This window comes from Poecilia reticulata, linkage group LG17 (assembly GCF_000633615.1).
Source record: "Poecilia reticulata strain Guanapo linkage group LG17, Guppy_female_1.0+MT, whole genome shotgun sequence".
Taxonomy (NCBI): Eukaryota; Metazoa; Chordata; class Actinopteri; order Cyprinodontiformes; family Poeciliidae; genus Poecilia; species Poecilia reticulata.
Genome location: NC_024347.1, coordinates 16,635,888 through 16,654,022, shown reverse-complemented (window position 1 = coordinate 16,654,022; position 18,135 = coordinate 16,635,888). Strand labels below are relative to the sequence as shown.

The following is an 18,135-nucleotide window of genomic DNA, read 5'->3' as shown; positions in this document are numbered from 1 at the left end:
CACACACACACACACACACACACACGCTTCACTGTATATTTTCTGCATAGATTATAAAACAACTCGTTGCTTTACACCAGAACACTTCGACATGTGGTGGGGGAAACTGAACTCAAACTCACAATCTGCTGATTACTCATCTCACAGAGCCACAGCTGTCCTGCATGAAAGCTCTGTCTAATGAAGGAACAGGAGGATTCCCTGCTGTAACTGGAGTTTCCCTCAATCCTGAACTGACCAGCTTCCCTCCCTGGCCTTTCTTCACACTTAGATTCTCACTCTGCCCTTGTTAGCCAACAAGTATTTCTTTGAAAACATTTTTCTGAACAGGGGAGCAGAAAAATTCCTGATTTGTGACGCAGCATTCTTGAAAACCCCCCCAGGAATTTGTGAAAAATAAATTCCCAATATAAAATGTCTATCCACCCACAAGTGAAACACATTGATAAATATTACACATTTTTTTCTTACAAGTTTTTAATATGTTGGAAAAATTCTCTTAAAGACTGTGCTTCACATGTACAAACTGCAAACACATGCATCACCATATGGCAATTGCTTTATGTTGTAACATGTGAAACTAATGTGGAAAATATTCCACATATTTTGTCCCATGTGGAATTTATGTCATGCAGTAACATCTAAAACACATGTGGAATAAATCCCACATATAAAACGCTTTCCCACAAATTACACATGTGAAAATTATAAGGTAATGTATTTATGATGCTCATGAATGATACAGCATATTAATAACATAAAAAAATTTTCATGTGAAACATTTTCCCATGTTTCACAATTATATTGTGAAGTCACAAAGTGTTTTGCATGTGGCAGCTACGTGTTGCACATGTGAATCATATGTCAAACTCATCCCACATGCAAAATGTTTTCAAGATGTTTCACATGTGGAATGTCATCTTCAAAAGAAAAATTATGTTTCACATACAGAATTTTTTTTTGACAATGTGAAGAAACATGTTTTATAATCACGTGTGGAACACGCGGATGCATTTTTATATTTTCATGAAATCATGACGAGGCGTGAGCCTCCTGTGTTTTATTCATAAGGGTGAATAGGGTGCAAGAAAGTTTTATTTAACTCCAAACTAAAACTTTAATTATATAACAAACTCTACTATCAACATTTGCTCACTTCTATCTCCTTTATATAACATTTAGCTTCAAACTGCTGGGGAAAAAAAATTCCCATGTCATCATTTTTGTGGACTTCCAGGATAGGACCGTAAAGAACGACCTTTTCCACTTCACTGAAAAGCAAACGTCGGCTCTATAGAAAAGGATCTAATGATCCTGCGCCTGTCATAGCTGTTCTTTCAGACAATGCAAACCTGCTCTTGAATGGGTTGAATGGAAAAAAACTTTTTATCCAATTACAATTCAATCTTAAATGATGATGAAAGTCCGTACTCAAAGTGCATACTACTGTAAGAGGCATTTATCTAAATGATACAGACTGCATTCTAATAGCAGAGTCGTACTGGAAGCAGGAGACTTTTAGCAGGGCAGTATGATGTGATCGTCAAGCATAAAGAGCACAGCAGTGCACCAGAGAGCATAAATGAATACCTCTGAGTTGCTGTTCGCAATCGCAAAACTTTAATAATGATGCAACAGCCTCACAATAAAACTTGCAACTAAAACAATAAATGCATCCTTTATATAGAAGACAATATTCAGCCCTGCTTCAGAACAATATTGCACAGTGAGAATAGATTTCTCTCAGATTTAAAGCTGAAGCTAGCACTCGGTTCTTTCGCTTCTTACATCATAAAGTGGGAAATTACAAACACCCCAGAGGCATTTAAAGTTATGTTATTTATGGTGATGCTGTAGCTTCAGAGGGGGAGAGGATATTTATACACAGATATGTGACAATATAATGTAAACATATGATTTCCGAGGATTTATTTTCGTGGATCCAACATCCATCACGGTTTATGTCATCTAGAGACCTGCTTTACGACGCTTTTCCTGATTCCATACATGACCGCGCTATTAGTGACTCAATAACCGGCCATCCAGCGAGGAGACAGTAATATCCCCGACACAAACCGGACTGGAGAACACTCCCCTCTACAGCACACAGGTGAGTTCAAAAGGGCTTTATGGCTGTGGTATCGGTGATAAGATGTCCCCAAAGACACACTGGCTTTCTATGAGCTGAAGTGATGGCATCATCAAAAAGAGGCAATAAACAAGAGCAGCCTCTGCCGTTTCATTGGTGGTGGAGCTCCAGCGCTCAGGGGGGAAACCCTCGGCACTCAGACTCAATCAATACAAAATGCTGCACTCCACAGCCATGCACTCACGTCCTCTGGCCCACCGTCACGCTCAGAGTTTAACACAGAAACACAATGGCTACAGCGAGCACATTCAGTCATGGTTTAAAAAAAGTACACCCTCCATTTTATTTCAAAGATCAGGAGAAAAAGGTGGGGGTCCTTTCAAGGTTTGCTTTAAAGGTGACCTATTATGCCTCTTTGAAAATGTTAGTGTACCAAATAATTTAGATAATGAGGCTCAGTTCTGCCTATGTTAGCCTTTTTTATGGCCTCTTGTCACTTTAAATCCAAATAAACTGCTGCTGGCCACAACCCTCAACTCAACATTTACTCTCGCATGTGAAAATAGCTACAAACAGATGCACATTTATGCAATTGTACATCTTTGAAAAGCAGAAGTAGAGCCTCCTGCACAACAAACAAGAATCCAGTAAGTGTTTTCTCTATGGTAAGTCAACAGCAACCTCAATGGCTGTCTTTTTCAGCAGCCATTGAGGTTGTATGATGAGGGGAAGTGAATGGTGATTTGAGACGTTACATTCTGGAGGTTTTTGAAACGACTCATTTTCCAGACGCCAAAGAATATTAATGTTGTTCCAAAAACTGTCTGGGTGTTTTGTTTAAAGCGTTTGGGCTGTTTTTCAGAAGCAGTAGAACCCTAAACACAAGGAGAAAAATGTGAAAAGTGTAAACTTTGCATAATAGGTTCCCTTTAAGTATTCAGAAGCTTAAAACTGATTCACTACTGTCAATAACGCTTTTCCTGATTCAACAAAAAAGTCCAAATTTAAAAGCCATGAGTGAAAAACTGAGCGCACTCCATGGTTCATGGAGTGCGCTCAGTCTACTTTGAACGAAAGTAGTCCTTATTTACTCCACTTATCTTTGTTTAACATTGTTTCTTTGTTAATCTTTTATGACTGATCAGATCAGATCAGGCCAGACAGATGGAGTCACATTTGACTGTGGAATATTTGAGTATTCAGACTAGATCAGGGTCAGATCAATGACTCCAAGGCGTCCAGGTACTGTTGCTAAAACAAAGTCATTTTTCCTTCCCCACTGTTTTTGATTACTAAATTAGGTCTTTGGGCTTCTTCAAAGATTTCTAGATCATTAATGGACTTTTCTCTAGTGATGGCTTTCTCTAGGTCTGTGGTTCAATCACATGCAACTCTTCTTATTGTGATGCCATACTCTTTTTAGAGGGAAGGACATTTGTTCTGGCCACTCTTTTAAACAAAGACTTGGCACTTTAACATTTAACATGCTCACTGAATCCTCCAGAGACTAACATGGATTCCTAGATGTTTCCACAGCTTGTTAGAGTTTTGCATTATCTGGCATTGTAGTGAATTGCTGCAAGGTTCACTTTCTTTCCATCTTGACATTTTACTAAAAAATTATCATTTTATTATTGAGGTGGTCAAAACTTGGCATCCTACTTTGTTTTGTACAACTCAAGCTTTGTCTTCTTTTTTTTTCTTGAAAAAATAATGAAGGTGGAGAATCTGCTCATTTGCTTTGATTTAAATTTTCACATAAATTAGAAACTCTGAAATATTATTTTTATTATGTCTCCCGGAAACAGTCCCAAAATGAATAGAAGGTGAACTTTCTTTTAAGTATGACTACACGCCTTCTCAGAGAGAAGGTCCTTGATCTGACCAGCTGCATCAGCAACAGAAATGGTAATTTCCGTCTCAACGGCAATCAATTAAATCACTCCCACAGAGAATTACAGGAGATAGAATATGACATTTGGAGGTAGAGTTGAGGGGGATTTGAAAGAGTGCAACCTGATCAAGAAGAGAAGCCAACTGAGAGCAAAAACAAGAATTCTAGTTGAAAAAGAGGCGATTTAATGTATTTCAAAGCTGGCGTTTTTGTTTGGGTTTGTTTAATCCACTGCGTCTTTAAGAAGTGATGGCTTAAAGCCGACACTTTGCTAAATGCAGGACCCCTAATTTTCTCGACCCTGAGCTGCTGCAGCGTGATTTGTCTCCTAATAGCACCTGAGAGGTAGCAGAGTCTGTTAACATTTTGTAAAATCTCAAGAGCCCTTCTCTCTTACAGTCTCTAAATGGCTTTTGCTATTATTATGACGGTAGCGAGCGAGATTGATCTGTCCTGATGTAATCTCACAATGGTTGAATGGGTCTGGGTGGGTGTGAGCTTCCTCAAATTGACAAGGTAAGATGGAGTCTTCAGACACTCTTGACACCTCTACAATCTGACTGCCTCACATTTAGTTGGGCAAAATATTTCTTATAAACACTTGCATCTTGTGATCCTGTTGCAATTCTGTAGTAACTAACTCCTGCGTTCAACTATCACAACTTTCACCTCATTCTTCTAATACCTGGTTTTCCAAATTTTACGTTTTTTAAAAGCTTAACTTTTTACTGATATTTTTTTTCCATAGAAAATAAATGGGGAGTTTTTAAATCAGGTCTAAACTTGGACAAATGAAATGGGGTTTTTTGGAACATAAAATTCTCTCACATTTTTGAAGTATCTGTGTTGCTTTTATCACCCATCACAACAAAAACCACACTTGGGTTCAATTAGCCACCTTGGATTGATTTTCTTATGATTTATTAGTTCCCCAAGTGCTCAGGATATTATTAGCCAACTTAATCACAACTTATGACATCAATTCCCCATTCAGATTCAGGCATCTAGCATCCTGAGCTGAGTAAATCTTCACCACAGCAGTCAGAACATTTGCATAGACTTGGAATAGACTTATTTTTATTTTCAGACTAACATTTGCTGGGTGAGTCACCTTTGTTTAATGTTTTGTTTGAAAGCTATCAGCTGTATCAGACATTATTACATGAGAATAAACCTCAACTACAGTAATTATACATGCTTAGCTAAGAATTCTTGGATGAACATTTACAAAATGTTTTTCCTTATCTTGAGCACAGCTGTCATCCTCAAATGTAATAAACATTTTGTGGTAGGACAAAGTTTGTATTCCCAAAGTAGTAACGAAAGTGGTCACTTATGGAGTAATCTGTATACATAAACGCAGAGATAAAGTTCAGTTTGTCATCTTCATATTTCACCATATCTTCATAAGCATAAATAACATTTTTATTTAATAACTGTAAAGTTGAAAAAGTCCATGAAAAGTATTAACTTAAGCGGAGCCATTGTATTTTTTTGGAATGTATTTAGAAGTTCTTAGCAAAATCTGAAATTATTTTGTACAATTCAACTGTCATTTCATGTTCTTAAGTTAATGCAGGCTCATTATTTTACCTCACAGCTTTCACAACGCATTTTTGCAGAAAATGCAATTTTTCTAGTGAAGCTTTCAGTTTCCCCTTTTTTATGCCTACCGGCAGCTCTGTAAATCTATGACGACGGTGTGGAGACACACTAGTGGGTGTAAGGCGAGATGAAAATCCTCCCAAGGGCCCTGGCGCCCATGGCTGGAGCTTTGTTAGAAGTTTAATCAATCAGCCACAGTGCCTTAATTAATCGGCATGATGAACAGGAGAAATAATTGGGTTTCTGCCAGACGGGAATCTGTTGCAATCTAATGTCGGCCAATCGGGATCCAATTTGTTATTACAAAGCTGATCTGGACGACAAAACACTTGCGGGATCAAAGTAGGATAAAAGCACAAGACAACGGATGTAATGTGCCTTTAAAGGTAAACTTTTGACAGGAAACACGAGGTCTGAACCTCTCCAGCAAAGTACTCAATGTGTTTAAGATACTTAATTGGATCTAAACAATATCAGAAGGCTCATCAGTCTTAATAAAACCCAGGATATAGGCTGGAATATGCTACTGAAGCATAGTGGTGGAAGAAGAATTAAATCTGCTCATCCCCAGATGTTTCTGAATCAGGAGAAAGCTAATGAGGGGTGTCTAGTTTTCCAATAACGCAGCAGATGCCATTAACTGTAGCCCGCTCTGACAATACTGATCAGCCCAGACTCAGTTCAGACCAGGTAAGCAGTGTCTGCAACAAATGGAAGAACACTACAGCCTCTAAATAGCCAAGAAGAAGCCAAAATAGTTGAGTCTACACCACTGGAGCCAAATGGAAAAATAGCTTAGGCCTCTTATTAATGTCACAGTGGCTAGGCGGCAATTCCCCCAGGCTCTGTGTACCTCAGCTTGTTAATGAGTCACTGCTTATCAGTCAGCCTTGTTAACAGGCAGAGGCCTCTCATCCAAACCGCCTACCGCTATTGTGTGCTAGCTGTAAAGCGTATTAGCCAAATATTCCCCCATCTTGGCACACAGGAAGTCAACAGCAAATAACAGCAGTGCACACAGGAAGTGGGCTTTGAGCCAATGAGAAAGGCCTGGTCCAATGGGGAAGGAACCCATTTTGTCTGAGGATAAAGTGAACCGCTGGCAGACATGCAGTGTCTTCCCGCCTGTAAATCTTAGCACACAAACAACAAGTCCACACAGCTCCCATCCTTTAATCTTTATTCATTACCGGCCTCAGCTGGAGACATCAGGAGTCATTCAGTGGCTCCGACCAGCAGAACTCGTAGAGTAAATAAACAATTAGGCATGTTTCTGGTTACAAAAGCAAACTTCCTGCTGGGGTATGCCGTGGATTCTAAGAGCCAGGTGGCTGATGGGAGGTCGCGGCACGTCACTCTGCTTGTTGTCGACTGAACCGACCCTCTGCTCTCCACCACAGCCCCGGGGTAATTGGGTCAACATTACAGAACCAGGGCACAGCCCGGCCAATTGCATGCCTAATCTGTGCCCTTCTGAGAGGCACTTTCCATCCACATCGCATGGCTGCACATCCAGCTGTGGAAATGGATATGTCAAATGGCATGCAATTAGTGTCTCCCCGATTTGTTCGGTTGCTCTAAGGAAGCCCGCTCGCAGATGAGTCGAGAAAAAGACTCAACTGTCCTTTTCATGACTTGACATTCATATGAGAAAGAGATGAGGAACTTGGGAGTGAGCGGTTGGTCAGGAGTCATGACACAGATTCAATGGAATGCTTTAAAGGGGCAGTATTACGTGAAATAGACCTTTTTGAGTTTTGCATTATTCCCTTATCAAAAACATATCTGGAGTGTTGGCTTGATTCTTTAATCGCATGTTTGAGAAATCTTTAAATTTCCCATGGCAGCCATTCAACTGTGCAAAACACCTGCCTGGACCTACCTCCTCCTTGGACATGCAGTTTCTGAGGTTCCAAGTTTCCACCTCATGGTGCAACCCAACCCTGCAACTCCCCCACTCCGCTTCTTCAGACTAGTGGCAGCAATTAGCAAACACCTGATTAAACTGCACATCTGCAACGTTAGTAAAAATGCTTAGGGGTTAATAGAAGAGCGCTGTTGTGATAACTTCCTAAAGGCGCATGATTTGTTTTAAATCATAATATTTAGTAAATACGTAGCTCTTTTATAACAACTGACAGCAGCGTAGCTATTTGATTGTGCTATAAAATTACACTATGTGAATAAAATAACATTTTCAGATTTTTTGCTCGTGTTTGTTTGAGACAAAAGAGTCCTCGTAAATTTAATTTACTGAAGGCTCAAGCAGCCAAGCAGTAATGGGCTCCCCTGCTTTCAGAAGGCTCATCTGCTCCAACATTGATTGCTGAGCTAATCATTTTTCCTCTCTGATACATAATGCTGAATTATTTATGTTAAGTAGACCATTCTGTTCCAGGTCCTCCTTGCGTGGACTTCTCCATAATGAAGACCCATTATCTGACTACTCAACCACTCTAATCCATCTTCTACTTAACGGCTCTGCCGCAGTGCCACAACAACACCAATCAGACTGATCGGAGCAGATGTGAGCGATGGACACGTGCTCAAAGCTTACGCTTCCTGCTTAAAGTTCAGCCCGGCTGTTTGGGCATTACTCACATGTCAACTGCAAAACTGCGCACACAAGATTAGCATACAGTGGCTTTGAGAAGGATTCATCCATCTTGAACTTTTTTCACATCTATTAATGCTGCACCCACAAACTTCAGTGTATTTTAATCCTGTTTTAGGTGACAGACTCAGGAAGTAGATCATCTGTGAAATAGAAGGAAGTAGAGAAATAGTTTCAAGAGTTTTTAGAAATAAAAACTGACAGCGTTTAGTCTGAAACCGTTAGATGAAATCTGAAGCGGTGTAAAACAGTAAGCCGTCACTCTGCGAGAGGCAGAGGACACCTTGGACAGACCACCAGTCCATCACAGGCCAAGAAAATAATCATCCAATAACACACTCATCCCTACAGGCAATTTATAGTGGCTAATTATGCTAACATGCATATTTTGCATCATAGGAGGAAGCTAAAGTACCTGAAAGGAACCCACACAATCACCTAGGAGATCAGCTGAAGTTATGGGTAAGGCTGGGCGTGATAATTACTGTCACTGACTACTTCTCTCACACATTTTACAAAAGCTCAACAGACACAACCTAACAACCCATTTCCAGGGCGCCCAGCCCTTCAGGTAGAAAAGAGAAACTCCCCAAGGCTCTCAGCAGTTTCTCCAGGTTCATCAGTGTTACCGCACCTGATGTTTTGCAGCACCTTACTCAACTAAATCAGGTTTGTGGATTTGAAATGCTCCCTTAAGATTTATTGAGGGCAATTACCTTTGTTGTCACATGCATCTATGAAAACCCGTTGCAGAAAGGCCCTGAAAACAGAGCTAGCAAATGCACCACTGTGCAGCCATTCTGATACCTATAAAAAATAAACAGTACAATCCGATTCATTCAGAAGCCTCCAAATAATTATTTATTATTTCAAACTAATGTTTATTGAGAACATTAGTGACCAATCAATACTATGAAGACCAAGGAATACAGCAAACAGGTCAGGGGTTAAGATTTGAGAATGTGCTAGAAAAATGTTAAGTCCCGTTGAGAAAATAAAAACGTCTGGCTCAACTGTAAACCTACCGAGGTTAGGCCAAGGAAGTGGCTGAGTCAGTAGGAGAATCAGCCAAAATGCCTCTGTAACTCTGTGCGTCTTAGGATGGGAATGTGTAACCAGGGCAACTTTTAGTCACACAGTTTGCCTTCAATGAAAAGAGAAGCACAAAGAAATCTATAATATGTTGCATTTATAAGACACCACATACCATCTAAGAGACACAAAAAATATGTAAAAAAAGATTCTCAGATCAGATGTTTGCAAAATCATTTGGTCCATCCCATAAGATCTCTGTTGTGAAACATGGTGTTGGTAGCATCATGCTGGGGGATGTTTTCTCTAGCAGGGACAGAGAAACTGATTGAGGTTGTGATGGGAAGAGGAAATATAGAGTAATTCTGGAAGAAACCCTGTGAGAGGTTCAGGGGCAGGAATACTTCTGCAAGGCGCTGTAAGCGTGTATAATTTTTTATCCATAACTAAGTTTGCCATTTCATTTTGTATTCAAAACACTGAGACATTGTTCACTTTGTGAAATATTGTGATTCTATTGTCTAACTTATTCTAAGTGATTCTGACTTATTTCAAAGTAATTGTATTAAGTGAATTTGATTTTAATTAAAGTTTTATACAAGAAAAAATTTCTGCTGCACTTTAGATTAAAACATGCAGATTAAAGCCGCAGTAGAGGCCAGCGCTCCATCCCTCATCCCGCGTTTCACTTTCACTCTTTGACGTGTTTTCTCATCTCCTAAATGCTGTCAGACGTCTCAGGCTTAATTACTCTCGTTGACTGACATGATAATGTAAAACAGTGCTCAGGTGAAACTAAAGCAAGAATTGGTCATGCATGGTCAGGCCTCCCTGTGGGCACACCTTAATCAAATGTGACACGCTTCTGAACGGGAGCCAGAATCATTTTGGGGCCCAAATAATGAACATCTACCTGGGTTTCAATGACGAGCTACACGTGTCTGGGTCAGCAAACTGACAAGAGTTTGATATTTCATCATCAGAGGCTCAGTCTGGGGTGGCCATTTCTCCTCTCCTCACCGCGCTCCGAATTTCTTACTCATCTTAGCACAGCCGGATTGTCCACAGGAGGAACACATTAATAATCTTAGCACAGAAACTAAACAGCATTTAATTCAAAAGAAATTAAAACATTGCTCATATGGATAAATGATGTCAAAAGAATCTCAAAGATGTGCGGGTGTGCGTATCGTACTCATTTATGGTGTGATTGCAAAAAGTGTGTAGGCGAGATCAGCTGAATGCAGAGGGCCCTTAAGAGCATATATTCCAAATGCAAATCAGGGAATATCTCTTAGAAGGCTCCTTGCTTGCTGAAATCTCTCTGTTCTGTGCCAAACACTCTGTGCAATTAAAACTCCAACTGTAATGAGAAAATGGCAGCAACATTCTACCTGTGTCAATCAATTTTCAACGGCTCGAGGGCCAATCACTGCTCGCCATTTTCTGTCGGGTACAAGCTGCCCTCTGAAGGTTGTGTTACCGGCAGGCAGTCACTTGAGAGTTATGTAATTGGGAAGCACATTGGACAGTGTATTCCTGCTCACTTGGTACTCGCAGCGGGGATGATATCATTACAAAGTGCTTCTCTCATCAAATCCTCTCTTACCATCCGCCTCAGCCGCAGTTACAGTTTTAGCCATGACGAGTGCTCTGTATCGGAGCTGCACAGTGTGTGGAAACATGTTTGGCTGCAATCTGAGAAAGCACAAGATGACCGCCTTGTTTTTCCAGGCTATATGAAGCTTCAACAACACAGACGGTTTACAGAGCATCAGAAACAATATTGCGAGATACTGAGAACTAAAGACATAAACTCAGACTTTGTTTGCTTTCTCTTTGCTTTCTCGTCTCTTTGGAAAATTCATTCCTTTTGAGCTTTTTCATATTTTGTCACTTTACAACTCCAAATAATTTTCATGTATTTTATTGGGATTTTGTTAATATAAATTAGAAATGTATTCAGTGCATTTTTTTCTGCCCATTTACTCTGTAACCTCCATATAAAATCCAGCAAAACCAATTGCAGGTTCATAGTGGAGGTGGGCAAATCTGTTGTCCTTTACCGAAGAGTGGCAAAAATAGTTCTTTTTATCTCTAAAACACATGTTCCCAAAGGTCTTTTCACACCTCATAGTTGATTGGGGACCAAAATTGCACAGAAACCTCAGAATAAGGCATGAGTGCAACTTCCTTTTCCATAAAATGTAAACACAAATGGAGTTTAGATTTCTCTTTTGTTTTTGTCATAAGACCACAAACCATTTCTCCCACTAGAACCAGGCTTGTATTCTGGTTCTAGTGGGACCAGAATACAAGCCTGGTCCCACTAAATGAGGTAAATACAACCTCATTTAGGTTGTATTTACCCAGAATGCCCTGTGCTAAATACACAGGGCATTCTGAGTGAACTGCAGTAGTTTCCAGGCCACTTGCATTCACATATGCATTGGAACCGCACCAGAGTTTCACTTCAATCTCTGAACCAGAGTTTGCTTTTTGGACCACATCAAAGTTTGATTATGCATTCACACCTCCCCAAACAACTGTCTAGTTAAACAAACTAGAGTTTGATTAAAGTGGACCAAACAGGGCTGCTGTGAATGCACACTGAGTCACCACCAAGCTACATGTTTCAGATGGGTGCCTGCTCCAGCACACATGATTCACTTTCCAAGCAAGTTCTACAAAAGCCTTTAATATGGAATCAAGAAGAAAACGCCAAGTCAGAAAGGATAGTGAGCTCTAAGGACAAGCTTTGCATCATTCAATGAGAATCTTTTCTCCAGGAGAGACAGTGAAGCTGATGGGAATATTGGAATAAAACCTGCAAACAGCTTGAGACTAGATTCCACATCAGCAAGAACAAACCTACAGCCAGACTTACAATGAAATGGTTAAGATCAAAGTACATTCATTCAGTCAAAGCCCGGACTCAAAGCCAACCAACAATCAGGCAACACTTGAAACTTGATCTTCACAAACACTCTTTGTCCAGTTTAGCTAACACTGTTTTGCAAAGCAGAAAGAGGAAAAACATCACTTTATAGACGCGGTGATAAAATAAGACCAAATCAGAACTTTCTGATCAACGAGCAAACTAACCCTGCACTTTACCCTTCACACATCCTCCCACAGATAAACACGGTGGAGGCAGCATGATGCTTTGTGAAAGTTGTCCATAAAATCTAAATGACAATATTTGGCGAGACACAAAAATGTACTTTTAGCTTGAGCTGTTTCACAAAGACAAAAAAAAAACCTCTCTAAATTGGATTTGCTGATGCAACAGCAGTGAATATTAGTTCAACAAAGTACTTACAGAGTTTCACCATTAAGGTTAGTGAAACAAAATTTATGCCACACATTTTTCAAGTTTTGCGTGGCACTGTATTTGTGAAAAACAAGCTTAGGTGAAACTGTACCACTCCTGCAATGAGCTTGCATGCAGGCTGAACTCCAGCTCCATGTGGAAGTCATACACACGTTCCTCAAAAAAAAACACAACTGCACAAAATTCCACTGAGAGTCTGGGAGTGTCCCATGTGCTTAATAACGGTCCTCTGCTTCCCTTTTCATAATACAGGAAACAACAAGTGGACAGTGAGGCAGCTCCACCAGAGGCAGAAGGAGAGGGTCAGAGAGGTCAGAGGCCAAAGGAGAGACACTGCGAGAATACAAGACAGACAGATGAAGAGGAAGAGAGAGATGTGCTTACCACTGACAATGTTGCTGTGAACCGCAGCTGCGAATAGTGCAGTCAATAAGCTGACAATCCATAGAGCAGAAGGGGCTGATGGGAAGGCCATGGTCCGGCACGCAGATCCGCCTGTCTCACTGAAAGCTCAGGAGGGCAGAGGGGCTCTGGAGTGTCTCCTGCAGGAGGGGGGACACAATGGAGATGCTAAAAACAACAGGCAGACCGGGCAGGCCAACTGACCACTAATTGCGTCCCCAGCCGCTGAGTGAATAAACGCTTGGCCCACCCGTTACTCACGCGTCGCTCCGGGTAGCCATCGATCTGCTTTTGTCATAACAAACTGAGAGAGAGGGAGACTGAGAGAGCAGGAGGAGGAGGGGAGGGGGTGATGAAGCCAAGCTGCAAGAAAGGGATGGAGATGGAGAAGGGGCGAGTGGTGTAAGGAGAGGAGGAAGAAGAAGATGTCTTATCCTCTTATGTTGGGAATTTATTGCGCCTTAACGAGCTCATGCGCGCAACTGGAAGTGAGAGATTTGCGTGTTTCTGGATAGCTCATGGCCGAACCCCCACTAATTAAATGTAACGCAAAAAGGAAGCGCTGCCTCGGTCAACAAACAGGAGAGAAGAGAGAGGAGGATAGCAGAGATGCACCTGCTGCCCGCTGAGAATTAGCGGTGTGCTCGGTGCGCTCTGCTCGGCGTTGGACACGAATGTCGGGCATAAAATCAGCTCCGGCGCTGCTCCTTTCCCTTCCCGCTCTCTTCCTCACATATGAAAGCACACACACACACGCACCTTCAGCTTCCCCTTTCTCACATTTCTTAAAAATAGCTGCAGCCCCGCGCGGAGGTGAGCCCTCTGTCCATCTGCGGCGCGCTCACCGCTGAGAGCGAACCGCGGCGGTACTTAGAGCCAGCGGGACGGGCGCGGAGAGAGGAGAGAGGGTGGGGTGCGGGGTGGTGCATACATGTGTGCGCCTGTGTGTGTGTGCGTGTGTTTGTGTGTGTATCGGGGGGCGCCCAGCATTTTCCACGGAGTGGGATGTGTGGGAATGGAAGGAGGAGGGAGGGAGGGGTTGTGGGTTATGTTTATTGTTACTCCAGCCCTTCCTGTTGAGTGATGGCGAAAAATAAAAACAAAACTCAAGTGAATGCATGGGAAATGACCCACACGCTCTCTCTCTCTCTCTCTCTCTCTCTCTCTCTGTATATATGGGCGTGCTGAACTCAAGTTCTCGCTGGGCACTTGTGTTGAAAGTAATAACAGAGGCGATAATTATCATAACAATAGCTGACATTGGCAGCTACCTGCATTGTTGCGACGAGTACCACACAAATGTTTCCAACATCTTCTTCCGTACTTGGAGAAGGAAATATAAACCCTCCAGTCTGCCGCCGCCGCCGCCGCCGTGATGAGATTCACTCCCAGCGAGTTGTGATGCTTATTTTTTTTCCCACAGAACATCGTAGCCAAAACAACCGAGGAGCGCGCAAGAAAACGCACATTTTTGGAGTAAATTACCAAGACACGCAGAGACTCTTCGGATCTGGCTCTGCGTAATGCGCGCGTACACATACACACACACATAGACACACACAAAGAGAGACATTCCTGGAGACGGAAAAGCGTCAGCACTGACAGGTGTCTCCTGTCCGCCCAAACATGCAGTCAACAACAGCCAAACCCCCGAACCACAACACAAACTGAAGCAGCGCACGGTTTGAACGCACACACCGTTATATTCCTCCTCCGGAGTCCGGTTCTGTTGCTGGTTTCCAGTAAGGTCCCTTCCAATAATGACTCTCCTTCTGATGCGCAGCTTTCTTTAATTTTTTTTTTCTCTCCCCCACCGCTGTGCCTTCTCTCTTTTTATTTTCTTGGAATAATCTCCCAGCTTCTTCTAGTTTCTCCTGCTTTGTTCCTTCGCTCTTTCCCCACTGTTTGTAGGCTATCTCTGCCTCTCCACGGTTACCGTTCACTGCAGCAAAAACAGACTGTCTGAAAGACGGAGCGGGAGGGGAGGGGACAAGGAGGGAGGGGGAGAGCTGGAGAGGGGGAGGGAGGGAGCGAGGGAGGGGATTATAATACGATTTGGCCCACACCGCCGGGATAACAGGCCCAGAGCAGGGGCCTACTGGCTGAGAGCAACATGAAGGAGATGGAGCAGATATGGGAAGCGTGATCTCAACGCAGCGAAATATCACCATAACGTCCCTGTAAACACTCCACAGTGACTTTATAGTGACCTTATCAGGCTTTGAGGAATTTTATCACTGCTGTAGAACAACACTGTGACACCGACGCTCACTTTATCTACAGTTTGGATACAGAGTACACTGGAGAAAATGAACTGGTAGAATTTAGCTACTAAAACTGATGTAACAGTTTAAACAGAGTCAAGGTCTTTGGAAAGGGTCAGTAAAGCTCAAGGTTTGAGAATGGATGTTTTATAAACACTACGTAAGTTTCAAAAATGAAAATGATTAAGCTTTATTTTATTGGTTGTATTTTTTTCTGAACAAAACCTACAAGCATCTGTTAAAAAGGATGATGTCATAGCTAGTCTCTAGCTTAAAGATATCCAGCTATGTGTTTTTTTTTTTCAACACAACACAAAAATAAAACATTACAATGAGCAAATACCTACGGTTTGTATGACTTTTGACAAAGATAAGAATAACACACTCATCTCCGTCTTATAATATGGAAAATCACAGCCAGATGTAACATTGCAAACAAAGCCAGATGTTTGGATGGGTTGTCAATTTTCTTTTTCATTTGCATACCTAAAAAAAACATGTTTTATCCTCGTTTGTTTTGTTTGAAATATGCCAAAAACATTGCCCCTCTACGTTTTGTAGGAACGATAAACAACAGTGTGAAGATACACAAACTGATCAGTATCTCTCACATCTGCTGGTGGTGAACATCCCTCTGCTCCGGGGTTGAGTCCAGATCAGCTGGGAGATGCTCAGTCTTAATAAAATAAACAATGAAGGACGATAATCATTCTCAGCTCATTCCTGTTCAATTGTTAGTCATAAAGGACAGAGTGTAGAATCAACTCTGCTCAAGGAGACCCCATGCCAGTTTTTTTTTTTTTTTTTTTTTTTTTACATATTTTATGTAGATGAATAGAATTCCACCAATGGTGTTCTTTGTGATAGAAAACAAAAAAACTATATTGAAAAAGGTGTCATTGTAAGACACTGAATTCATAAAAAAAAACAGTTATTAGTAATTAGCACCACACCTGCTTGGTTTGCAGTTGATGTGTCGTCCATTGGCTACACTGAAGTAGCTTTAAGCTCAATGAAAACTTTCATTTTTGTTCAACACATGTTTCGTCATCACAAAACTTCACTTTAAATAAGTTGATATATTCATTCAGAACCCATATAAACATATCCTCAGTCTTTCCATCCCTGCTGGATAAGAAGAGCAATGATTGACTGAACCAACATCTTCAGCTAAATGCTAATCTAAATGTTCAGGTTTCTTTCACACCAATAGTTAATGCTATTAGAAGTTGTCCCTGCCAAATAAATAATAAACTTTACTGAATATTACGTTTACAAACTCGTATGATTAAAATCTCAAGGATTTCAAGGGCAAATATTAATTTAGCCCAATTCGCTAGTAATTGTTATAGTGTAGACACCTATCTGATGGATTTAAGCCTACACAGTGGTTCATTTCCTAAAATGAAGAGGTCATCTGCTGCATATTGTCATGGCTCTCAGTGGGGGTATGATGTTTCTTATCAGCTGATATAGAGCCATTACCCATTTCTGGTAGATAGGCTCCTTATTATCTCCCACAGGCTTCATAATTTGCAATATGGTAATCATGCCACTCAGTCTTTAGCCTTGGGGGTCTGTCCTTAAAAATGCATAAAAAGTCATGTCAAAAAAACTGAATGATTCTCAAATATGCCGCTGAATGATTTTATGTTTACTTACTTTATTTATTTATTTTTTACCAGCAACAACTTGTTTGCACATTTATTTAACAAAGGGAACTCCTTGGAGATCTGACGTTTCATAGGCTACTGACATTTCATGCATGTGGCCCGTTAGGGAATCAGGAGCTATAACAGGGGTGGAGGGACGGAGGGGAGGCAGGGTTGTTCAACTTGCCAGAGAGGGATTAAGGATTAGTTTTACTGGCGGATTAGGTTTTGCATGTGGGGAGGCATGATGGGGTTAAACGTGGATGGTGGCGGCTGCAGAAAAAAAAAAAAGGAATCCTTGAGGGGGAGGGAGGGGGAAGGGGGGTTTCAGGAAAATACAAAATAAGACGCAACAAAAGGCGAGCCAGAACGAGAGATCTTTAAGGAACCAGCCGTTTTCCACAATGTAGAAAAATAAAAGAAAATGAAACGCAGATGCAGATTCTAGATTTTGGCAATGTGCTGTTCTAAAGATAAAATCCACCTTTTTACTCTTGTTTTAATACATTCCACAGAGGTCAGCCCTTTGATTCCGCTAAATTAACACAACATTTCTATTCGACAATCTTAAAACGGCACCATTTCCTGTCACAGTGACACTTCATCTCTCTCTCTCTGCGCAGTTACACCATATTTGAGAACAGAAACGCAGCATCTGGCATCATTAAGCACTTGTTATGAGGGCGGAAAAGGCTTTAAATGCTTTGTTGCTGGCGCTGCACATGAGGAGCGGACAGCTCCAGGTGCTGAAACGGTGACTTTGCCTCGGTGAGGCTGCACTAAACTGACTTGTCCTGTTGTGTTTGTGTGATGACTGAGTGCAGTTGAGCATGCAGCCCCAGGAGCACGAAAAGGTGTGCTGTACTGGTACACTAAAAGCCGTATTGTAAGGCTTTTTGTCATCTGCGTACAAGCTTTTTTTAATTTGATATGATTCATAGACCGCGTTGAATCTTCCTTCATCTTCTGTTTCCAGCAGACTGAAAAACCTTTTACAATACATCACAGATGCAGAGGCTAAACGACACATTTGCCTTGATTCAAATTCATCACTCTACCTCGTCCTAAAAAATTCTGTACCAACACATACACATCTCTGCCGGGACTCGAACCCGGAGCCTCTGGATTAGAAGTCCAGCGCGCTATTCCATTGCGCCACAGAGACTGAGGCACATTTTTTTCTTCATCAAAACCTGCTTTATGCTCCCCCACCCATCGCTGTGCAGCATCCGCTCCATCCCTCAGCATC

General features: G+C 41.5%; 1 protein-coding gene and 1 non-coding gene across 9 annotated transcripts in view; both read right to left on the bottom strand.

Annotated features, from left to right (window-relative positions):
* Window positions 1-14,937, bottom strand: part of cadm3 (cell adhesion molecule 3) — a 142,063-nt gene extending 127,126 nt beyond the window's left edge. For 4 of the 8 annotated variants that reach the window (XM_008433970.2, XM_008433974.2, XM_008433975.2 and 1 more), the window contains exons 1-2: window positions 14,669-14,937; window positions 12,953-13,110 (exon numbers count right to left, since the gene is read on the bottom strand). In XM_008433970.2, coding sequence (XP_008432192.1) covers window positions 12,953-13,043 — 91 coding nt within the window. In that variant the 5' untranslated portion in view covers window positions 13,044-13,110; window positions 14,669-14,937. Of the gene's footprint in view, window positions 1-12,952; window positions 13,111-13,231; window positions 13,339-13,585; window positions 13,697-13,729; window positions 13,845-14,241; window positions 14,346-14,668 lie in introns of those variants that run through there. The other 4 variants (XM_017310129.1, XM_008433971.2, XM_017310130.1 and 1 more) reach the window with 4 other exon arrangements.
* A 3,040-nt stretch (window positions 14,938-17,977) lies between these two features.
* Window positions 17,978-18,051, bottom strand: trnar-ucu (transfer RNA arginine (anticodon UCU)). The gene has a single exon. It is a non-coding gene; the product is annotated as a tRNA-Arg (tRNA).
* Window positions 18,052-18,135: the final 84 nt, after the last annotated feature.